Source organism: Podarcis gaigeae, assembly GCF_964106915.1.
Source record: "Podarcis gaigeae genome assembly, chromosome: 16".
NCBI classification, from domain to species: Eukaryota; Metazoa; Chordata; class Lepidosauria; order Squamata; family Lacertidae; genus Podarcis; species Podarcis gaigeae.
The window spans coordinates 24,908,652-24,932,841 of NC_139693.1; the positions used below are offsets into that span (position 1 = coordinate 24,908,652).

At 44.5% G+C, this 24,190-nt stretch overlaps 2 protein-coding genes across 2 annotated transcripts in view; one reads left to right on the forward strand and one right to left on the reverse strand.

The window, feature by feature from the left end:
* POLE (DNA polymerase epsilon, catalytic subunit) overlaps positions 1-24,190 on the reverse strand; it is a 79,919-nt gene that overhangs the window by 40,860 nt on the left and 14,869 nt on the right. The window contains exons 3-15 of the mRNA XM_083716752.1: positions 15,702-15,959; positions 13,252-13,387; positions 12,000-12,080; positions 9,855-9,899; positions 8,141-8,233; positions 7,231-7,385; positions 5,193-5,334; positions 4,917-4,997; positions 3,568-3,675; positions 3,140-3,250; positions 2,374-2,459; positions 2,000-2,119; positions 785-917 (exon numbers count right to left, since the gene is read on the reverse strand). Coding sequence (XP_083572878.1) covers positions 785-917; positions 2,000-2,119; positions 2,374-2,459; positions 3,140-3,250; positions 3,568-3,675; positions 4,917-4,997; positions 5,193-5,334; positions 7,231-7,385; positions 8,141-8,233; positions 9,855-9,899; positions 12,000-12,080; positions 13,252-13,387; positions 15,702-15,787 — 1,377 coding nt within the window. The 5' untranslated portion in view covers positions 15,788-15,959. The remainder of the gene's footprint in view (positions 1-784; positions 918-1,999; positions 2,120-2,373; positions 2,460-3,139; positions 3,251-3,567; positions 3,676-4,916; positions 4,998-5,192; positions 5,335-7,230; positions 7,386-8,140; positions 8,234-9,854; positions 9,900-11,999; positions 12,081-13,251; positions 13,388-15,701; positions 15,960-24,190) is intronic.
* PXMP2 (peroxisomal membrane protein 2) overlaps positions 16,328-24,190 on the forward strand; it is a 12,906-nt gene continuing 5,043 nt past the window's right edge. Inside the window, exon 1 of the mRNA XM_083717941.1 lies at positions 16,328-16,542. Within this exon, the coding sequence (XP_083574067.1) occupies positions 16,396-16,542 (147 nt within the window). The 5' untranslated portion in view covers positions 16,328-16,395. The remainder of the gene's footprint in view (positions 16,543-24,190) is intronic.

Genomic DNA, 24,190 nt, shown 5'->3' on the forward strand with positions numbered 1-24,190 from the left:
ACTCCGCTGGCAGCTTTTCTAGCTCTTGGTGTGATCTTGCCTTTAGCCTAGAAAGCCAGGGAGTAGAATGCCAAGAGAGGCAGGTATGATTCATGGCTATGCCCTAGCCAGGCCTACAGGTCTCTAGGCTCTTGTCCAGATGCCCAACTATCCCTTGCTGGCTTGTGCAATGCATGTTGGCTGCTGGTGGTTTAATCATTTATAGGCACTTGACATTCTACCAGGTAACAAAACTGATTGTGGAGAGTAGATTGCCCTAAAGGAATAGCTCCCTAAATGTACAGATCTAGCATTCTGCACCTAGAAAGCCATGATTCTCTGCGTGGAGAACATAAACCCTCTAAATTGCTCTGGAGTATCACATGCCCAAAGGCAGAGGGGCCTGGAATTGTGAGCAAGCCTTGAACATCAGAAACCTCCCTTAGAGCTCCTCCAATTCCTAGGTCTACAGCAGAAATTTCTCTCTCTCTCTCTGGTTGTCAAACTATTAGCATTTTATTTTACAGCGAAAGCCAAATTGTTCTAGATTCTGCAGGGATTCCAGAGTGCACTGCATCATATGTTACATTTGCAACCACAGGTGCACAATTCCTATACATGTTATCCAATCGTCCTGGATGTTGGAGGGTGAATTCTGGCCAGGGCCTCATAGGGGCACAGCAGGCCAAGGGAACTCCTTCCAGTACCCCTTCTCTTTTCCCTCTGCTGTTAATTGTGGGGAATCCGCCATGCCTGATCCCAGTTGAAGACACACAACAGAATCGCACAGGGGTAATTGAAGTACCTGAGGTTCCTCAGTAGCCATCCGGCACATCTCTTCAGGATCCAGCTCCACGGGGTCGTAGCCCAGCTTCGCTTTGGCTGCTGCTTTCAAGTTATGGCTTCCCACTGGGAGGTAACTGTCTCTCTTAACCCACCTGCCAACAGAAGCCACAGCATTGGTTGCTGAATCGGGAGAGGCAGCCCAGTTTACATGGAGAAGGGAAGAAGTATTATGAGACTAAGCTTACTTTGGAATACAAGTCAAAGGCTGGGGCCACTTCCTATATATGTCCTGCTCCAAATGAAATGTCTGCTGAAGAACCTTTGCATGCTTTTTGTTTGCTGTAGGTGCTTCTGGGGCGTGTTGATAGTTCATTACACCTTACCGTGACCTGGTCTGATGTGAAAAGTTCCCTGCATAGAGGGATTGGTTGTTAACTACTCTGGGAACTGAAGCTCTGAGGGGAATAGGATCTCCTAACATTAAACTACTGTTCCCAGGGTTGTGTGTGTGTGTGTGTGTGTGTGTGTGTGTGTGTGTGTGTAGCCATGGCTGCTTAAAGCTGTCTGTTAACACAACATGATGTCTAGTTGGGACTGTGTCAAATGAAACAGTACAGGCTTCTTTTCAAAGACTATTATTTATTTATTTGTTAAAAAAGTACAACTGAAGCGTTTCTCCCTGACGCACCCCAGCCAAAGGAAAACAAAAGGAGAAGATAACTCACGAAACAGAAAGGATTGTCTCTAGTGTGATCCGTACTGTTCTGGACAGATCAGCGATAGACAAAGGGTATAAGTGTAGCAATGAAGCATCCTTTGCTTTTGTGCACATATTAATCAGAAATAAGGGACGGTCGTGCGAAATTAACTGCCGGACAGCGGAAAAGAGGCATGTACAGTGTTGCCATCCTTCCTGTCTCTGTCAGGAACTACACGTCCATGTTTCTGAGTGACAAATGGATGACCCCAAAAGGAGAAGAGTGGCACTCTTAGCAAATTGCTTTTCCCAGGATTCTTTGGGGGAGGTTCTTCGAAGAAGGCAAAGGTTCTTCGAAGTGGAACGACATCACTTTAAATATAGAGTGCGGATGGGGCAACAGTCAAAGGCATGGTGCAGCGAGGTGCCAAATACAAATTGTTTTCTCTGGATGTGCCCTGAAGGCTGGGCCTTTCCCACCTCCATCAGACTAAGCCCCAAGAAAAAGATTGGTGAGCGGGGCTAGGCATCATGTACCTGAGACAATCCATGTGGATGCACGAAGGAGCTTTGTATTCCCCCTGGCTGTCCTTTTGGAATCCGATCTCCTGCTGCATATTCATCCCGTGAGCTGCTGCTCTGGTTTCCACAAAGGGCCTGGAGACAGATAAAGCAAAATAAGCCAGGGAGCTTCTACAGATCTCACTATTTAGGCATTGCAACAAAAAATTCCTGCAGCTGGTCATTGCAGGGGGAGGGGAGGTTAGCAAGCAAGTTTGCTGGCCAGCTCGGTTCCCCAGAAGGTAAAGCATGATTTTCCCATTAAAATGAAAATAACCCATTATAATTTTAAAACATGTAGAAAGCTGGACACCCACAAGGCTCAAGAACTGAGTTCACTCCATTCTCACCAGTCAAAGAAGTCTCCGTTGTAGGTTACCATGATGGTTGGCTTGGTCTCCTGAACATGTTCAAACCACCTCTGAATGAGGTGGGCCTGATTTTAAAATAAGAGGAAGGAAAACAAATTTAAAAGGTCATTTATTGTCAGTGGTCCAGATGCTTGTTGTTGTTAATTAGATGTGCATACTTCCCTTCATCCGTAGCTCGCAACATAAAATTATAATATAAAAATCACAAAATACCTAGTAAAAATATGAACAATAACAAACCAATAATCCCTTCTCCTGCTAGGTTCTTATGACGACCAGCTTTTCTGCCAGGGAACCAAAGGTACCATGTGTGTCCACCAAACACCACCTCTCACATTCTGCAACCATTGGGAAAGGTGCATTTATCTGCATGGTGGTTTGTTCAAATTTCCAAATTATGTAGTCTGGTGATCGGAGAGGGTAAAATAAGGGGATGGGGAGACCAGGGAGCAGTATATATAGAACCCCCCCTTTTCTATATTTATTTACAGCATTTGTGTACCCTGCTCTTCTGCCAAAAGAAGAAGAAAAGGGCTCCCTGAGTGGTTTACACACAAAACAAGATAGTCTTTGCCTTCAGGCTTACAAGCAAAACGAAGGCTATGCAGAACACACTCATGTCGCTAAAGGTAACAAACGGGACCTGCAACGTGTGGCCAAAACCCTCCGACTCCAATGGAATTCCGCGATTTCACTGTATTGTGATTTTAAGGGGAAACTGGCCTTCAAAATTAAGCCTACCTACCTCATCTGGTTCATTAAAGACACAGAAAGGCCCCTCATACTCCGGTTTGGGAGTAAACTCAAAATCTTCAATATCCTCTGAAACGATCTCTCTGTTTGTGATCAAGTAACCCTGGTAAGAAAGAAGCGAAAGGGAAATTTTGCTTAACTGAAGGAACAAAGAGTAAACCAACGTTACCTTATCAGTTCTCACTAAGATGTTACCGAGTAGGAAATCCTGGCTATGAAAACAAAACCCAGGGTAGACTCTCCCTCCACCCCACCACAAACACCTTCCCAATTCACCTCCTGATCTATGCTTCAATTGGGAGCCAGAAGTTCAGGGCCGCCTGCCATTACATACTCTTCCATTTCTATGGCTTAAGGGGGGCATTTATTCTGGCTTGTTCTGCAACCTCACCAGCCATGGAGGCAGCTGCCCCGATTTACCTGGCCATCAATCATGTAGGAGATCATCATGATCTGGTCCGTTTCTGCATCAGGAAACTTTAAAGGGAGTTTGGTGGTCTCAATGTCAAAGGCCAGGACGACAGGATCCTAGGAAGAATTGGAATTTCCAAGTCACTACCAGATGCTGGGCTCCACTCAGGGCAATACAGCAATAACATCTCTTCATCAACAAGAGGGATGCGGGAACCTCTGGCCCTCCAGATCTTGTTGGACTACAGCTTCCATCATCCTTAGCTAGCGTGGCCAAGAGGGATAATGGGAGTTATAGTCCAATAAGCAGCTGGATGGCCACAGGTTTTCCACCCTTGAACTGCAAAATCCACTTCCTGCAAGTGCACCAGGCCCACGCTAGAGGTGCTAGAGACATTTGGGACCACAGGCTTTGGGATGCTGTAGAGCCTGGACCACTTATCAATGCCATCGCCAACTCCTCAAAAGATTCCATCAACGGTGTCTCCGAAAATTTTTACACATCACTTGGGAAGACAGGCGAACTAATGCCAGTGTACTAGAAGAAGCAAAGATCACCAGTGCCGAAGCAATGGTTCTTCAACATCAACTTTGTTGGATTGGTCAGGTTGTTTGGATGCCTGATGATCGTCTTCCAAAGCAACTACTCTATTCCAAACTTAAAAATGGAAAGTGTAATGCTGGTGGTCAACAAAAGAGGTTTAAAGACTCAAGGCAAATCTAAAAAAATGTACTATAAACACCGAAAATTGGGAAACACTGGCCTGCAAGTGCTCCAGTTCTCCAACAGCCTTCATCAAAGGTGTCATAGACTGCTTGAACTCAGGAAGAAAAGGAGAAACGAACTAAGAGGAAGGCACGCTTGGCAAACCCTCACTGTGATCAACTCCTGCCCGGAAACCTATGTCCCCACTGTGGAAGGACGTGTGGATCCAGAACTGGCCTCCACAGTCACTTACGGACTCACTGTTAAAACTGTGTTTATGGAAGACAATCTTACTCGGCTACGAGTGATTGCCAAAGAAGAAGAGCCCGGGACTGGCAGCTTTTTTCAGCTTGAGGGCCACATGCCTTTGTGGGTAACTTTCTGAAGGCCAAATACTAACAGTGGGTTGAGCCAGAGGTGTGGCCCGTGGAGAGTCCTGAGGGGCAAAACAGACAAACTAGGGAGGGTCTCATTCCGCCCCTAGGCCTCAGGTTCCCCACCCATGCTGTAGACTCGCACAGCACCCAGGAATCCTGAAGACATTTGGCTATTGGTGACAGATGCAGCATAAGAAACCAAAACAAAGCTGGCAAGTGAAGGAAACACACACACAGGTGCTGAAACAGGAGCTCTGCCCCACAGGAATACTCACTGGCCGTTCAACCAGGTCGTCTCGGCGGGTGATTTCAGGCGGGAAGCTGCTGCCTCGGTAGCGGACATTGTACCAGTGAGCCTGTCATGGGAGGAGAGGGACCGGGAGAGTCACGCTGAGGTAGGGTCTGTGACCAGTAGCAAAGGCTCAACCCCTACCCGCCACAATGAAAAATCTGGAAATGCATTTTTAGAACTTTTGGCACAATGCTTTTGTATCTAGCTGTTTGGGAATCAAGGTAGGAAAGAAGGCGGGTCTCCCCCAGTTGCCACTCACCACGTGGATCTTCAGATCAATTGACAGGCGGATGTGGTAGGGGACGTCGTACTCCCGCATGTCCACTATGTTGTCCATCTGGTCAGCGGTCTTCTTGGAGGGAGCCTCTTCCTTGCTGGACAGGCTGTTCCCAGCAAGGGCACTGCAAAGGAGAAGGAGCTGATTTACATTATCAGGACTACCTGCACACAGGATTGACAGGCAAGTGAAGTATTGTTCTGCAACTGTAAATGGCTTAGAAGCCATTTTGGCATATCAGCAGCATAATTATGATGATGATTACTACTACTGATAGTTGCAGCAGTGCAGGAGCTGATTCTCTGGGGCTTCTTTCCCCATCACTCAGAAATGTGCATGGACCACATTTAAGGCCCATGATCTGGTTCTTCCAGTCTCCTGCTTGGATGCAGAAATCTTCTTTATGGAGCCTCCAGATGTTTGGCTCTGTAAGCTCTGTGGCTTGCTTGATGGGAGAGCCGAAGGATGAGAGATCATCAGTGGAAAGCAGCCCTATTGGCTTGGCAGCAACGAGTCTGGGCAGAGCCTGGAAGAAATGTTTGAGGCTTGCTGGGGACACTCCCAGTTCATGGACTAGTAACTAGGGCAGATGATCACCTCTCTGGGTTGCACCAGGATACAGTGGTGCCTCGCAAGACGAAATTAATTCGTTCGGTGAGTCTCTTCGTCTTGCGGTTTTTTCGTCTTGTGAAGCACGGCCATTAGCGACTTAGCGCTATTAGCGGCTTAGCAGCTATTAGTGGCTTAGAAAAAGGGGGGGGGGAAGGGAAAAAACCCGCAAGAACTCGCAAGACGTTTTCGTCTTGTGAAGCAAGCCCATAGGGAAATTTGTCTTGCGAAGCACTTCGAAAACAGAAAACTCTTTCGTCTAGCGAGTTTTTCGTCTTGCGAGGCATTTGTCTTGTGGGGCACCACTGTAATCCCTTGCAAGTCCAAACACACACACCTGAGGAGGAAGCAATAGAGCAGGGGAGGGAACTGCATCTGTCCATAGCCCAGAGATGGAAGGAAGAAACAAACCCGACTAGAGAAGAATGGCAAACCAAGTTGATGGACTATGCTGAAATGGAAAAATTAACTGGGAAGTTCAGAAACCAAGAAGACAAGAGATTTAATAAGGAATGCGAAAAGTTTATAATTGACATACAAAACCACTGTAAGCAAGTTAAAACATTAGCAGGATTTTAACCACACTTGTAAAGTAACAGAAAGTATGGGTAATTTAGGAGGATAAAAATTTGGATAATTTTTTCACAGAGAGCCAGTGTGGGGTAGTGGTTAAGAGCGGTAGACTCGTAATCTGGTGAACTGGGTTCGCTTCCCTGCTCCTCCACATGCAGCTGCTGGGTGACCTTGGGCTAGTCACACTTCTCTGAAGTCTCTCAGCCTCACTCCCCTCACAGAGTGTTTGTTGTGGGGGGAGGAAGGGAAAGGAGACGGTTAGTCGCTTTGAGACACCTTAGGGTAGTGATAAAGCAGGATATCAAATCCAAACTCTTCTAAATATTGATATGCAGTTGTAAATATTATCATTAGGATGCATGGAAAGGATGGGGGGAAGTCAGGAGATTCAGAGTAATCTTGATATTTGGACTTTGAATTGTTTGTATTTTGTTTATTTTATTTAAAATCTTTTTTTTTTTACAGGGAACTGCATCTGTTCGGTGGGCCACATCCTTGTCTTCCCCACCTGTCTACCACAAGTCATCACAATGATGTCAGGCAACCTGCATTTACCCATGCATTGAAGTCAAACCATGCCAGCAAAGGCACAGCACTTTGGAAGCCCCAGTGACCTGCAAAGCTCCTTTTGGACCAGGCATGTCTGTATCCGCTCCATTACTGATGTCATATAAGACCTCAGATGTATGGCTGCGGTTTGGCGGGCCAAATGGGGAGACCTGGCGGGCACAATCTGGTCCACAGTATGGAGGTCCTCCATCACCGCAAGGCGGCTCAAATGGGTCTTTTTGACTCAGTCCAAATGGAAATGACAGTGGGCCTAGGGCAGCTCCTCTACCTGGTCAGCATAGCGGTGTAAGTGTCCATCGCTTGGTCCCGTTCCCTGTTTTTCTTCACAGCAGGTGTGATCTCCTTGCGCACCTTTACCAGGTCATCCACCGTGTTGAAAGAAAGCTTGAGGTAGGTCCGTTTCAGGCCGACCAAGTGATTTGGCTGAAAGGAAAAGAGAGAGAGCGCGCATTAAAAGAAGGCAAGCTTTAAAGAAGAATTCATTTAAGAGATGCATGTAGAGTAGTAGGGGGTGGGGGAAGGAAGTAAAGATGAAGCAAAATAATACCAACTGGAGACTAGAGGGTTGATTACCATTAATTAATTGCCTTACACACATACACAAAATCTCAAGGTGATGTACAAATAGCAAAGAAAAAAAAGGGGGGAACGAAACAGTATTTGCCTGGTGCTGAACGATGTCAGCACAATATTGGAGTCACACTTAGGAAGGGGCAGCCTGTAGACCACAGCTTTTTTGAACCCCTTCACCCCTCCTCTCCTCCCCACCCCAATAATTTTTTATTGAGTTTTAAATAATTTTATACACGTAGAACATAACCGTTTCAAACATTACAATACAAGGTTCTTTTGAACCTTCGGACCTCCTTCTCTCCCTCCATGGGTTCCATGTTTAAGTTTAAATTTGCTGCATCTTTCACCATTATTCATTTGTTACATAACCACAATTATCATAAATAATTCCACATTACAAGTGCCAAAGATTTTAACTGTTTACAGTGGTCTTTTCAATAAATTATGTATTTACTCCAGTCTTTAGAAAATGCTTAGATCTTCCTGGTTTCAGATCTTCCCCATCAGTTTCACCATCTCCGTATACTCCAACAGTTCACCCCTCCTTTCCTAAATGCTTGAGCAACTAAAACATTTACAGCCATATCAGCAAAGGCATTTCTTACCAGGTCCAAGTCTTCTTTGGGTACAGTGTCCAGTTTTGCTATTTTGCCCTGGAACTTCTTGGAAAGGAAGGACGACACTTCTCGGTCACAACCCTGAAGAGACAACCAGGCATCAGCGACGCTGAGAGGCCACAGGCCCAAGCCCCACCTAATCATAATTATTTTCGCGCGCTCTATCCTCAGGGAACAGTTGCCACGTGGTATAGTCTAAACAATTGTTATAAACTGGATTTTTTTACCCTACTTTCACCATAAGGTCCCAGAGTGGGTGACGGCAATGTAGAAATACAGCATCAGAATCAGTTAAAACAATTCACAGCCAGAAGACTGGAGGGGATCCTATATCTGTCTACCAGGTGTCAAAGGTCAGCCTTGTACACTGTGGAGGAATTTAGGCCAATGGAAGGGGTCCACTCAAATCAAGTGGGAAGGTTTGCCTTGCTGGACCTCCCTGTTGATCTGAGAATGTAACTAAAACGTGCCCAACAATCTCCTGCAATTGGACATTGCAGTAGTGCTAGGCAAGCTTCAGAGAAGACACCCATTGCTGATTATTATTACTTATTTCATTTATACCCTAGCAGTCCTCCTGAAAGAGCAAACACATCCATAGTCTTTCTTTATTTTTTTTAACGGTTTAAAAACATGCTTTCAGCCAGTTATCATAGGGCTGGCAGGAACAGTGCATTTCAGCCATCAAATGGCGGGGGTGGGGGGGACATGGATGTTTTTAATCTCCTCCTGGACGTCAATAACAAGGGAGACAGACACACTTCAGCAGAAAGGGCATTCCTCAAATGGAGAAGGCCCTGTCATGTGATAACTGAGATTTCACCCCTCCCATATCCAAGAATCTGCTGATGTTCTCTGCTGATTCTCCAGAGGGGAGGGGTGTTTTCTGCTCTCTACGTATTCCACTCCAGCCTCACATCAGTGTCAGAGAGAGAGACACTGAGTGTTAGAGAGAGATCGTGTGTATAGATAAGGTTGCTGCTAAGAGCAGCTGCAGACACTCAGTGCAGTTCAGAATTTTCATTTAGACCTCATTTAGCTCTGTATCTAGTTGTGTATTATAGTTGTAGATAGAATAAAGAAGATATTCTACAGAGCTGCTCTCCGAGTCATTTATGCTCTGCTATACTCTGCTGTGCGACGACTGTCTTCTTGTGGAAGTGAATCTGGTGCTCACAACTCTAAGCTGTGAGTCCACAGCACTTTGACCTGTTCCTGTGCAGAAGGTGGTCTCTGGAAGTGTTACCCAGCTTGCCTAGCCCAGTCGGGGCTGAGTGGATTAGTCCAGTTGGTGACACTGGCTCAAGGGCGGTGCTGACAATAACGCCAACTAGGCAGCCCCCGGTGATGGCACCAGCAACAAGGCCTCACCTGCCCAACAAGATTGTTGATATTGGGATATTTTTAGGTATTTGGGTCCCAACCCATTTAGGGCCTTATATGCTAGTATCAACACCTTGAATTGGGTTCAGAGGCTCACCAGCAGCTAAACTTCTCATTGAGAGCCCTTCATTTCCAAGGAACCCCTTCAGTGCTAAATCACAAACCAAGCATAGCTACCATGAAATCAGAGCTTTTTAGCCTGCCTCATACCTCCTCTTTTCTTGTATGGCATGCTTACAGCTAAAGCATTTCAAATGGTGGAAGGGTTCATTCAAGGACTGCAATTTCAGGTACAAGTCCCTGGGATGTCTATACTAACCTTTTGGGTTGCAATGTAGAAGTATGGCCTATAGGGCAGTGCCACCTAGGAAACAAACAAAAAACAGTGAGCCCCACGCAATCATATATTATGAAGGCAGGGAGGGAAATGTACTAAAAAGTTTTCCAGTGCTTAAATTTTCTGTGTAAGATTTTCAATTTTTAAAGTTCAGTAGCAACAATGAATTATAAGTACAACATCAGGCTCAGTTGACAGCTTAGCTTTGTTTACGAATAGAAGTTAAATAAATAGGCCAAATTAGATCACTCTCTGGGTTCTGGGCTCATGAGGACATAGTTTGAAAACCACTGCTCTCACTTCCGGGTTGGCGCCATCGCCGAATGGCGGGCTCCCTCTGTGCTCCGGAGGGAGCCGGCTCGGCAGGGGTTGGGTTCTACCGCGCCGGCGACGCGGGGACCCTCAAAAGCCATGGGCACGGAGCCCCATGGACATGGTGACTCGGCTGGCATCTTTGCGCCCCTCCCCGGCCCGCGAAAGAGCCTTTTTAAAGGCTAAGGAACGGGTGCCTGGGGGGTGGTGGTGCTTTGAGTCCGCCGCTCCCCCTGCCGAGCGAAGCCGCATGCCATTCGGTGGAGAGCGCTGGCTTCTTCTATTGAAAATTTGGATCCAAAAGAAGAACCCGTGAGTAATTGGAATATGGACTAGAAAGAGGGATAAATTTCTAAAATTTGGAGCGAACGGGGGAGGTGGAAAAAGGAAGTCAGCCCCCCCTTAATTGTAGAAAAGACAAAACAAAGGACTTGACAACTAAGATCGAGCGTAACCCTATCTTGATGAATTAACAACTTCGCGAGGGAAAATTATAAGTTTGAGCTGGAGGAGAAAAGGAGAATTTGTATTAAAAAGCAACCCCCCCCCGGAATCCCTGGAGCGATTCGTGAGAATACCTGGAGAAGAGTAATGGAGGTTTTGACAGCTGTCAAAGAGCTGTCAAAACGGAAGAACAAAATAGAGACGGTGTTTTGAGGACTTTGCCGGTTACATTTGTTATAAATTGGATACAAATTGTTTTAAATAAGGATCAACAGGCTATTTGGACTGGTGGATGTGATCTGGAAGGGAACTCAGTTACTGTAATCCATCTAGAGGAGCTGAGGGATATTGCATGTGTTTTTGCCAGGAAACTTGAACAGTTGAACAGAACTTTTAATCTCCTGGGAAACTGCAGAAATGGAACATTATTTTGTCTACAGAGGTCTACATACTACAAGAAACAATGGATTTATCTGTTGGAAAATGAAAGGGACATGACGTAATGTTTTGCTCCTGAATAACAAGCCTCTGCAGAGGAATTAGAAGCTTTTGGAAAAAGAACTTTTCTGCGGGAGAACAGGGAAACAAAAAGGAGGAGAGTGACCGACAAGAATAAGGAAACAACAAGAACTGGACAGAACTGGAAGTGGGGACATTTGGGATATCCAGATTTGACAAGCTTATGGAAATAAAATTGGAGTTTTTACTCCTGGATACAAAAATCTGGATAGAAGAAATGGGCCCCTTTTTGAGATAGACTTCTTCTAAGATTGGACACTTGTGATTAAAAATGACTGGTAAAGAATCAGAGGGACATGGGCCTAGTGAAATGTGGGAACCCCAGGAAGATATTAGAATTGGAGGGATAGAAGGAACGCAACAGGGAAAGAGGGGAGGGAAATTTGGAATCCAAAGGCTGTAAAATCATTTTTTTTTTTTTTCATCTGCACTATATTTGAAAGGGGGGAACTCGTGGAAGGGAATAGATAGATCTTAGGGGATGGGAATTTGAAAAAATTGGGTTATTGACGATGAGTGTAATTTGAGGATAAGAACTTGTTGAATTTAATTGTTTATTTAGAAGATTTGGAACACAAGAGGGGGTGGGAAGGGGAAGTCCTGGTTATTGGAAGAAGTGTATAAATTGGATTTAATTTGCTTTAATTTGGAAAATTTTAATAAAAAATATTTTTTAAAAAAAATGAAAACCACTGCTCTGCAGACCCCCACATCGAAATGGAGGCAAGAAGCTTGATTTGGCGTATGTTAAAATGTCCCACCACGTCCCCACCCTGCTCCCTCCTCAAATTTCCAGTAGGCTTTTAATGTGGTCTGCCATTAATTGGTCTCACACTGCTCTGTTGGACTCACCTTAAACCTGCTTCCGTCCTCCTGAATGAAATAGTAATCCACAGCGCTGACCAAACGTTTATCCTCATCTAACACCTCCGTCTAAATCAGACAAAGGCAGCAAGATCAATCAAACAGACAGACAATGCCATTTCCTCAACACAGGACTCTTCATTTTACATCTATATTGTTATCCAACTCCTTAGTTGTACTAATCTGCAATTACCAATAATAGTAATGTTTCACCTTGGAGCAGGATTCTGTGTCCTGGAATCACACAGTTTCTTGAAAAAGAAGTTTTCATTTTAATTTCATGTTGTTGTCCCTTTAAATCATTTCAGGACTCATTTTGAGCAAAGTTACATCAACCATGAGCTTTTCCACACTTACCTTTTGCTCCGCTCTATGTCTAAGTGTTTTCGTTTGCCCTGAACTTTCCCTGCGAAAACCCACTCTTTAAAGTTCAATCAGAGCAAACATCAATTCAGGTTTTCTGTGAATTTAACATTTGCTCTGATTGAGCTTTAAAGAGCGAGTTTTCATGGGGGAAAGTCTGGTGGGGGAAAGTCTGGTGGGGGAAAAAGGGTGCTCAGACATGAAGCTTTAAATTGCGGGCCACGCCTGGAAAGAATGGAGGAAAAGTAACCACGGATAAGCCGTATAAAATTTTAATATACAAAGTGAGAGCACTAAGCTGCCTGTGTGGTGAAATGAAGGCTCCAGGCAGTTTATGTTGACATTGAGAAATTCTTGAGTAACATTAAGGGCAATCTGGGGTTTGTTGCATCATATAGTGTATTACTGTGATGTCACCCTGACAGGACAAGTGAGTGGGGCTAAGCATAGTTATGCAATGAACCTTATTAGTAGATTTTTCAACTGGGGCAGTAAAACCAAAGGTCATTTTCTGTCCCTATCTTAGCCAACTGCAGACAACATTCCTTCTCCATACTGAACCTTCCAATGATGCCGTCTTTGGAATGGCCTGCTCTAAACTCAATTTCTCACACCTCTCTCCATGGCAACCACAGAAATAAACTAATTTAAGCATGCTATTGTTATTTCATTTCTTACAAGGAACTCAAGGTGGCATCTATGGCTCTCCCTGTCCCCTTTTATCACCAGAACAGCCGAGAGGGCATTTGAACCCTGGTGTCTCAGGTCCTAGCCCAATACTCTAGCTGCTGCTGCTGCTGCTCACAGGCTCTTTAGCAAATCAATCACGTCTGAGCTTTACACATGAGATGCTAAAGGAAAACGTGCCGGTACCCACAGGGTGCATGTTGATCAACCATCCTGTCCTTTCGCCTGGTTCTTTCATCCTCTCAAACCCGAATTGCGCATCGATCTTGTCAGTCCACTGGGTGCGCTCCAAACGCTTGAGGGCAGAAAACGAGGCGCTATCATCCCTGAGGCAAGAGAAGGGAAGAAACATCAGCACCACATAAAACAAAAGCTGGAGAAAACACTGAGAACAGTGAAAAGAAAAAAACTTCTGCTACACAGCTTACCGAAGTGGTTGTAGCCAGGGACATAAGTGGGTTCCCCATGACTCAATTTTCAAATAAAAAAAGGAAAAACAGGCTTCTAGTCCTAAAGGCTGCAAAAATATGTTTGAATACCCCAGAAGCTAGAAGCAAATAGATTTACTAGTGGTTGGAGATAAAAATACTTTATTCTCCAACTGAAGTAAATAACTGTATTTTATAATGTAAAATTGGGGCGGGAATTACTCACGCTGACTTAATTTACCTTATTACTGATTTTCACAAGCTGTTCTGAGCTTTTTCAGATAAAGCAAGACACAAAATGCTTCAAATAAATACATTTAATGAAAAATAAAAACTGATCACCCATGGCAACAAAAAACAGGTTGTAGGACCAAGAGCCGAAAAATTTCAAGGGTGAGGGAAATTCAATCTGTACATGTTCTCTGTACACACTTTTGTGTGTGTTTATTTTACAGGCTGGTGTAAAATAGGTACTATAGGAAAAACCCTTTGCAGGCATCAGAGACGCCTTCATTTGTTGACAAAAATGGCAGGTGCTCCTTGACATAATTTTATTTAGTTAATAGACTTTTAAAACCACCCTTAGGCAAAAATGCCTTCCAAGGCAGTTTGCAGCCATATACAGCACAAACCCATTAAAAATACAGCAAATAATTAAACATTTAAAATATCCATTTCTAACCAAGTTATACAGTAACATACTACAAAATCAATGGGGGGGCGGAGCTTAAAAATAACGCCCACCTTGCATGTTTTAATTATTCCCAAAGCCCATAAAAATCTTGTTTAAGGTAAAAACATTCCTGTTCTCCTAGGCCTTTGGCTAATTAAATAATATATGGCCCTTTAAACTGTATGTGGGGGTTTATTGGTTTGCTTTGTTACTACGTTATGCATCTTTGTGTTTTTACATTGTAAACCACTCTGGGATCCTTGGACGAAGGGCAGTATAGAAATATAATAATAATATACAGAAATTAATTAAATTAGCGTGCAATGGGGCTTGTCTGATCCCACTTGGGATCGATGGGAGTGAGGAACTATGGAAAAGTTTCTGGCCTATAGCTCCTTCTAGTAGTTAAGGAGATGCAATTTAGGATACACTTTCAGGTTCACATGCCGAGATTATTATTATTATGAGGTTACAGGGAACCAGACAGCGGGCCTTCTCGGTAGTGGTGCCCTCCCATCAGATGTCAACTAAATGAAGTGTTTACCATTTTGGGGGGAAATCTTTAAAAAAATAAAAATCAACACTTACCATATGTGCTACCAGATATTTTAGCCGCTTTCCCAAAATTCTGCCCAGATACCATTTTTCAACAGACAAATCCTGTCTATGTCTGGGAAATTCCAGACCTATGGAAGCCCTGCAGACAACCCCTTTCTAAAGGGTAAGTGTGGGTACCAAATAACTCTGGAGCTGTGCTCAGGAACCCTCAAGGGATTCGTTACCTGGAGTGGCATCTGTACACGTCCCTGGCCTTAATTCTTGATTAGAAGGTCCTTGATATTTTAAGTTCCCAAAGACAGGAATGGGGCACTGTGCTGCTATGTTAGACTTCTAAAAAATGAGACTGACAAATTTCTCCTCTGGCCTTCAGAACCCTTACTTATGAGCAGAAATAAACAACTATCTGACTTTTAGAAGACATCTGAAGGCAGCCTTGTTTAGGATAGTTTTTAAAGTTTGATGTTTTATTGTGTTTTTAATATTCTGTTGGGAGCTGCCCAGAGTGGCTGGGAAACCCAGTCAGATATGTGGGGTGTAAATAAAATAAAATAAAATAAAATACAAATTGTATTTATACCCATCCCAGCTGGCTAGGTTTCCCCTGTCACTCTGGGGAATTTAATTATTAATATTATTATTAATTGAATTTATATACCGCCCTGTACCCGGAGGTCTCAGGGCAGTTATTTCCCATGTTATTAAACAAATGCCCATCCCTTTCCCAAGAAATACACCATGAGGATATCCGGGTATCCGTGAATGTACTCTGCACATGTTCAGAGGATCCACAAATGCCAATCCCTTCCCCAACGGATTCAGGAAAAATGCACTCTGCACAGGTTCAGGGGCAACCCTGCACTTGCGGCAACGCACTCTGCACATGCTCAGGTGCTCCCCACCCGCCAATAAAAGCCCCAATCCCTGCCAAATGACACTCTGTACATGTTCAGAAGGGGCCCCTTCGCCCCCTTTCCTCACCGCGGCGGCGCCTCTCCCTCGCCGCCTTCTGCGGGGGGCTCCGTTCCCCACCGGCGACGCCGCCCGCCGCCTCTCCAATACGCCATCCCGGCCAGACTGAGTTTCGCGCGCTCGCAGAAACCGCGCGAGATTCCCCGTTCCCGCGAGCGAACAAACAAGCGCGCGACCCGCTGTCATCCGAGAGCCGCCGCCAATCATGGTTCCGCCAGTGAGACCGCCCCTATCCTCCCGCAGCCAGTAGGAGAAGAGGAATCCACCCTGAGGAGAAAAGAAAGAAAGAAGTAGCTCCGCCTTCCCGCTCGTTGTCAAAGTCTCTTCACAAGCAAGGCTAGCTCCGCCTCTCGCAGCAATTCCCACCCCTACGCGCACCACCCGGCTCCTTATCCCTCATTTCATTGGCTAATTTTTTTCGCCTCAGCTAACCGTCCCGCCCACATTCGCGTCCGTCTCCGCCCCCTCCTAGGCGCAAAAGTTTAGGACTCTTGTGTGTGACTGTTTCGCCTGCTTTCTACGCCACGCCCACTTATTGTGTCGTAATGCCCGCCCTCTCCCCTCTGATTGGCTCATTTCGGGGGTAGATACCGCTGCGTGGGCGTGGCTAGCCCAGCTTCTCGGTGGCAGCCGCTGAAGCGCATGCGCAGTGGACCTCCCGGAGCGCTTTTTCCTTTGCTCCTCCGTCCGGCTCGTCTGCGCGATGTCTCCTGCGCTTTCCAAGCCCGAATCGGGGCCACTGCCCCAGAAGCTGCTGGCGCGCTACTTGCTCCTGCTGCGCCTCTACCCGGTGCTCACGAAAGCCGTCTCCAGGTGCGTGGGCTGCGAACCTCGGCGTGCTTTTACTCGGGTGTAAGAACCCCACTCAACTCAATGGGATTTACTCCCGAGTAAACGTGTTCTGGGAACAACTGTTGCGGTTCAACTAAGTTATACTTTGAGGAGAACCGTTGGAATGAACGAAACTAAGTTAGTGGTGCCCATTCACTTCAATAGGTCTACTCTGAGTAGGGCTGACATTGGATCCAATCCCCGGAAACTGCATTTGCTGCGGAGAAATACCTATTTAAGTCTGCGGGGCTTACTCCCGAGTAATCATTCAGTCAGGTGACTGCCCAGGAACAGCCTCCTGTTACCTTAAAACTTAATTTCTTAGGAAATTGAACTTAGTTGGGGCTTACTCCAGAGAAAGCATTTCAGAAGCCGGGTAGTCCTGTTTAGAATCATGCAGTCTTAACTCATGCGGAGCAGGACCCCATGGCATTCAGCAGGACTTACTTCTGAGTAGCCACGGTGAATTACTAATCGTGGGGTCCTAGGCATGCAAGTTCTGTTGAACTCACTGGAAATCCATTCTAAGCAAAGCAGGTTTTCACTGGAAATCCATTCTAAGCAAACTAGTTTTGTCTGTCCGTTTTTTAAGAATCTTCTTTTGCTTTTTGAAATACATGTTATTAGTTTGTTAAAATGCATGGCAGCGTTGGTGGAGGGTGATGGGAGTTGTAGCATTTCAACAGCACCAGTTTGGAGGAAGGTGGCTTAATTCTTCTGTTTGCAGAGATGGGCCAGGGCACTGTATCATTTTCTTGCAAGCAATTTCCTGACTTTGCCCTTCCTAGAACTGAGCGCTGCTGGTTGTCACTCTCCCATGTCAAACTATTTTATCTTCTTACACTTATATGCTGCCCTTTGCCCCCGGAGCTTGTTTTGTGTTATCAACTATCGCTGTTGCCAACGGTCAGTGTGTTTATTTCATGCATCACCTCCTTGCAACACTCTTGCAAGGAAGGTTAGGTTGAGAGCGATTGGCCTGAGGTCACCCAGCGGCTGGGTGGGGATTTGAAGCTGGTCCTCACCCCCAGACCTAGGCCGCATTCACGCTGTATATTTAAAGCTCAACTGTACCACTTTAATGTTGTTGTTTAGTCGTTTAGTTGCGTCCGACTCTTCATGACCCCATGGACCAGAGCACGACAGGCACTTCTGTCTTCCACTGCCTCCCGCAGTTTGGTCAAACTCATGCTGGTAGCTTCGAGAACACTGTCCAACCATCTCGTCCTCTGTCATCCCCTTCTCCTTGTGCCCTCCATCTTTCCCAACATCAGGGTCTTTTCCAGGGAGTCTTCTCTTCTCATGAGGTGGCCAAAGTCTTGGAGCCTCAGCTTCACGATCTGTCCTGCCAGTAAGCACTCAGGGCTGATTTCCTTAAGAATGGATGGGTTTGATCTTCTTGCAGTCCATGGGACTCTCAAGAGTCTCCTCCAGCACCATAATTCAAAAGCACCAATTCTTCAGCAATCAGCCTTCTTTATGGTCCAGCTTTCACTTCCATACATCACTACTTGGAAAACCATAGCTTTTACTATACGGACCTTTATTGGCAAGGTGATGTCTCTACTTTTTAAGATGCTGTCTAGGTTTGTCATTGCTTTTCTCCCAAGAAGCAGGTGCCTTTTAATTTCATGGCTGCTGTCACCATCTGCAGTGATAGTCCTGGCGATTAAAGAATCGTAGGAACTGTAGTTCTGCATGCTGAGATGTCACCTCTGCTGTATTTTTTTGGTTGGGCATGTAAAGTCTAAAAGCCGGCTTTAATTTGCATTAAAAGGTTCCATCCGAGGTCCAACAGGTTTATTTGGAAATAATCTCTGGTAGTTCAGCTGTTTGAAAGATCTCAACTTCAGATTAGAACCTTCCGTGAAACTTCAACAGCGTCTTGCAGGACTGGTTTCGCAACCTAATCCACTAGGCTGAACAGAACAGGATTTTCCCAACTCCACATTGCATTGTTGTGGAAGTCAGATCCTAAGCCTGAGAAACTGGTCTTAACTGAGCTGAAAAGAGCTTATGCACCCAAGTATGCTTATGTAGAGGGACGCAGGTGTTGCTGTGGGTTAAACCACAGAGCCTAGGACTTGCCGATCAGAAGGTCGGCGGTTTGAATCCCCGCGACGGGGTGAGCTCCCGTTGCTCAGTCCCTGCTCCTGCCATCCTAGCAGTTTGAAAGCATGTCAAAGTGCAAGTAGATAAATAGGTACCACTCCAGCGGGAAGGTAAGCGGCGTTTCCGTGCGCTGCTCTGGTTCACCAGAAGCGACTTAGTCATGCTGGCCACATGACCCAGAAGCTGTACGCCGGCTCCCTCGGCCAATAAAGCGAGATGAGCGCCGCAACTCCAGAGTCGGCCATGACTGGACCTAGTGGTCAGGGGTCCCTTTACCTTTATGCTTATGTAGGATAACAGCCTTAGCCTGCACAGCATTCCCAGCTGGGCGCAAGAGTTGTTTCGTGAAGGCAGCCCTATTTAGGGAAATTTTTAATGTCTGATGTTTTATTGTGCTTTTCGTTCTGTTGGGAGGCACCCAGAGTGGCTGGAGAAACCCAGCCAGATGGGCGGGGTGTAAATAATAAATTAATAGTATTATTATATTTTTATTGTCAATGATTTCTGAAATGAATTGTCAGCATGCTTATTCTGCCCTAAACCTTGGCAGGACACATAAAAGGAAGCACTTCAAACAGTGCTTAGTTAAACTGTGGAACTCACTCCCACAAGACGCAGTGGTGGCCTCCAACTTATATAACTTTAAAAGAGGGTGGACAAATTCATGCTAGCCACAGTTGGAGGCAGCAATGCTTCTGAATACTACCTGCTGGGAACCCCAGGTGGGGAGAATGTTGCTCTTGTGCTCAGGTCCTGCTTGTGGGGTTTCCCCCAGGCATCTCGGCGGCCACTGTGAGAGCAGGAGGCTGGACTAGGTGGGCCAGTGACCTGACCCACCAGGCTCTCCTTATGTTGTTAATACAAGGTTTTAGTCTCTAAGGTGCTTCAAGACTCTGCATGATCTGAAGCTTCTTTGCCTCATTGCTCTGTGGGAGTAAGGGTGTTCTCTCAGGTTGGCCACCGCCTGCATTGCTTCAGTTTCCACACACTTAGCAAAGAAATGGGGTCAAAGCTTTGGGGTGCGAATGTTCCGTGGGGAGCTATACTTGTTCTGTTGGGAGCCGCCCAGAGTGTTGGGAGCTGGCCAGAGAGTCAGGTCCAGTATACCTGAAGGAGCGCCTCCACTCCCATCATTCTGCCCGGACACTGAGGTCCAGTGCTGAGGGCCTTCTGGAGGTTCCCTCACTGCGAGAAGCCAAGTTACAGGGAACCAGGCAGAGGTCCTTCTTGGTAGTGGCACCTGCCCTGTGGAACGCCCTCCCACCAGATTTTAATACTTTGTTGGAAGCCGCCCAGGGTGGCTGGGGAGACCCAGCCAGATGGGCAGGGTATAAATAAAAAATTATTATTATTATTATTATTATTATTATTATTATTATTATTACTACTATTATTATTAAGCGTTGAAAACAGGCTTTCTAATGAGCTGGGTCATGTCCAGCTTCATTCATGTAGCTGTTAATTCCATTTCCCCAGAGTTTGCCTAACTGCTAATTCCCACATTGTGCTTGAGCTTTCACACGGCATAAAAGCCACTTCTAGAAAACTAATGTGATATATAGCATGTTTAACACTCATTTCCATGTTCCTTGATTCCAGAAAAAAAATAAAAATCCATCGGTAGTCCTCGTAACCTGGGACTATTATTATTAACCTGGCACCACCACCATCATCATCATCCCACCTTTCCCCCCAAACCAGGACCCAAGGCATCTTACACAAATTAAAGCTAGACAGATAAAATACAAATAGCCAAAATTATATAAAAGGTAATCTTTAAAAAGTAATTAAACTAGAATAGAGTTTAAACAGTATATAACACAAATCTATTGAAATACAGATAATAAAAACAGCACAGCACTCTTAAAAGTCCTTTCATTAGAAAGAAAAAAAAAGACAGTTCGCAAAGGCCTGTGGAAATAAAACAGCCTTTGCCTGCTGGCAGAAAGAGAACAAGGACGGAGCCAGTCTAGCTTTTCCTGGGAGGGAGTTTCACAGTCTGGGAGCAGCCACCAAGAAGGCCCTTTTCTGTGTGCCCAGCAAGAGCGAAATCAGGAAAAATCCTATAACAGAAGCACAAAGGGCAGAGGATTAGCATCCATGCCTAGTGATGGTCTTTATTACATCACAACATGCCCACTGATGTGAGGGTGATTCTGTGTGACTTATCAGTCAAAAAGCTGCAGTTCCAGATAAAGTCACAAGATATAGGACACAATATACAAATGGAAGATTGGGGAAAGTTATGGAAAAATAATTTAAAATTTACGGATTGTATATTGCTGAAAGAGAATTACAGTGGTACCTTGGGTTACATACGCTTCAGGTTACATACGCTTCAGGTTACATACTCTTCAGGTTACATACTCTTCAGGTTACAGACTCTGCTAACCCAGAAATATTACCTCGGGTTAAGAACTTTTTTTAAAAAAAAGATATTTATTAAAGTTTTCAAAAAATTATATAAAATAGAAAAAACAAAAAAAAAACAGAGAAGGCAATAAGACATACATACAAAACACATACAATAACAAGTATAATTTCAATCCCTTATATTCATAAAACTTACTTTCCCGACCTCCTCATACCTCCTCTTCCTGTATTCCAATCTCTAATTAAATCAATTCAGCAAATCCTTCCCCTAATTTCTGTTTAATTTTTGATCTTTCTTTTCTTAATTACCTAATCATTACAGCTAAAAACCCCTTAATTTCTAAATCAACATCGTTCTAACATTCAATAATCTTACAGTGTTTCTTAAGATAGTCCTTAAATTTCTTCCAATCTTCTTCCACCGTCTCTTTTCCCTGGTCTCGGATTCTGCCGGTCATTTCTGCCAGTCCCATATAGTCTATAACCTTCATCTGCCATTCTTCCACGGTGGGTAAATCTTCTGTCTTCCAATACTTTGCGATGAGTGTTCTTGCTGTTGTATCATACATAAAAAATGTTCTATCCTTCTTTGACACCAATTGGCCAACCATGCCCAGGAGAAAGGCCTCTGGTTTCTTCAGGAAGGTATATTTAAATACCTTTTTCATTTCATTATAAATCATCTCCCAGAAAGTCTTAATCCTTGGGCATGTCCACCAAAGGTGAAAGAATGTACCTTCAGTTTCTTTACATTTCCAGCACTTATTATCAGGCAAGTGGTAAATTTTTGCAAGCTTGACTGGAGTCATGTACCACCTTCGGGTTAAGAACTTTGCTTCAGGATGAGAACAGAAATCATGCAGCGGCGGTGCAGTGACAGCGGCAGGCCCCATTAGCTAAAGTGGTGCTTCAGGTTAAGAACAGTTTCAGATTAAGAACGGACCTTCGGAATGAATTAAGTACTTAACCCAAGGTACCACTGTATATGAAAATGATGTATAGATGGTATATTACACCAGTGAAAATGGCAAAAATGTGTTGAAAAAGTTCCAACAAGTGCTGAAAATACAAAGAAAAGGAAGGTACCTTTTTCATATGTGGTGGAATTGTAAAATAATTAGAACAGACTAACAAGGTACAACGTTCATTTTAGTACATAAGGCATATAAAATTATATGCAGAAGAAATAAATATGCTATAAACCAGAAAGAGAAATTGGGGGTGGGGGGAGGTTAACTGAAAATGTAAAATCTAATTAGAATTTTTGATTATGCTAAAACTTGCTGTAAAATTTTAATAAAAACAATTTTAAAAAAACAACTGCAGTTCCATGATGCAACAAGCACTGCAGTGCAAAAGGAAAGTTCGAAAATGGGATAGAAGCTCTTGCCTTATAATCAGAAAAGCAAATGCAATGCTCCCCAAAGCTGAATGCATCCTCTGGCTGAATAGATGACTTTCTTTGACAGAGTATTGAGCAAAAAGTGCTTGAGTTCTCAAGGGCTCATTTGGGTCCCCTTGCCACCCATCTCTTGAGAGCTCTTGCAGATCTCAAGATGAAGGGGTTGGGAGTATTTCCAAATCCCAGTAATCCACGCTTCTGTTGATCTTTTTGTGTTTTGCACAGGGCCTCACCTGGAGAAAGGGGTGGGGCAGAAATTAGATTCCTTTCTCATAGAATTGTAGAGTTGGCAGGGACCCTGAGAATAATCCGGTCCAGCTCTCTGCAGTGCAGGAATATGCAGGGATCGAACCTGCAACTTTGGCATTATCAGCACCACACTCTAGCCCAGGCATAGGCAAGCTCGGCCCTCCAGATGTTTTGGGACTACAACTCCCATGATCCCTCATGGGTCAGGGATGATGAGAATTGTAGTCCCAAAAATATCTGGAGGGCCAAGTTTGCCTATGCCTGCTCTAGCCAACTGAGCTATCCAGGTTGAAAGCAAACTTCCCCGAAATCACACTCTCTAGAACAATGCATGAACCGAAACTCAGCCATCCGTTGAAATTCGTGCTTCTCTGAATTTTGCAATCTGGTTCTCCAACCAAGTAATGTGCTCAGAGATCCATTGACTAGGGTAAAGTGTGGGAAGAAACGCATACGTCAGAGAAACTAACATTAAAAAAATGTGTTCTGTTAGATTGCACCAGGTTGGGCAAAGCTAAATGAGATGGACCTTTGGTCTGGTCCAGCGTGGCTGCTGTTAAATCCTGGACGGGTTGTAGAAGTGTGTTAATAATCTCCCCAAGTAACCTACAATTGCATGAACTGACTCTGAGATTCTGAGCAGTTATGATACAGGCCTCTGTGTTTACGAAGCCAGTTTGCCAAATTCCTCTTCTTTGAACCTGAGATTTTAATGCTAGAACTCGTGGACATCCTATATATAATTTTTTTAATTAGTTTTTTAACATATCATTTTCAACAGTAAATAAACATACTTTTACATCTTATTCAATTTTTTTTTACTTCCATCAGTCCTGTCTGAAAATTTTCCAATCTAATCTCTTAGTATGCATTTCTTATTTTCCCTATTCACATTTCAAACTCATAACCAATATCTCTATCTTTTTCTACTTTGTAACACTTCATATATTTCTCCTTACAAAACTTCTTCTAGTCCTACTAGCGAAATTTGTTGATTGCAGTTGCTCTTCAAATAATTCATATACTTCTTCCAGTCTTCTGTAAATCTCTGGTCCCGCAGGTTTCGAATCCTTCCTGTCAATTTGTCCAATTCTGCATAGTCCATTAATTTTGTCTGCCATTCTTCTTTTGTCAGAATTTCTTCTTGCTTCCATTTCTGGGCTAACAATACTTTTGCTGCTGTTGTTGCATATAAGGACAGTTTGACGGCTTGTCTATTAATGTCTTGGCCTATAATACCGAGTAAAAATGCTTCTGGTAGAACTCGTGGACATCCTGTGAAGATTGGAAGATTCGGGACTGAGAAAAGAAATGACTTCTTCGATTAGCGTATAGTTAAACTGTTGAACTCGCTGCCACAGGAGACAGGGATGGCTAGACGAATTCATGAATGAAAGGACTATTGATCGCCATTAGCCACAATGGCCTCTCCATCATTGGAAGACAGCAAATGCTTCTGAATACCAGTTGCTGGAAACCACAGGAGGAGAAAGTACTGTTGTGCGCTGGTCCGACTTGCAGGTTTCCCTTT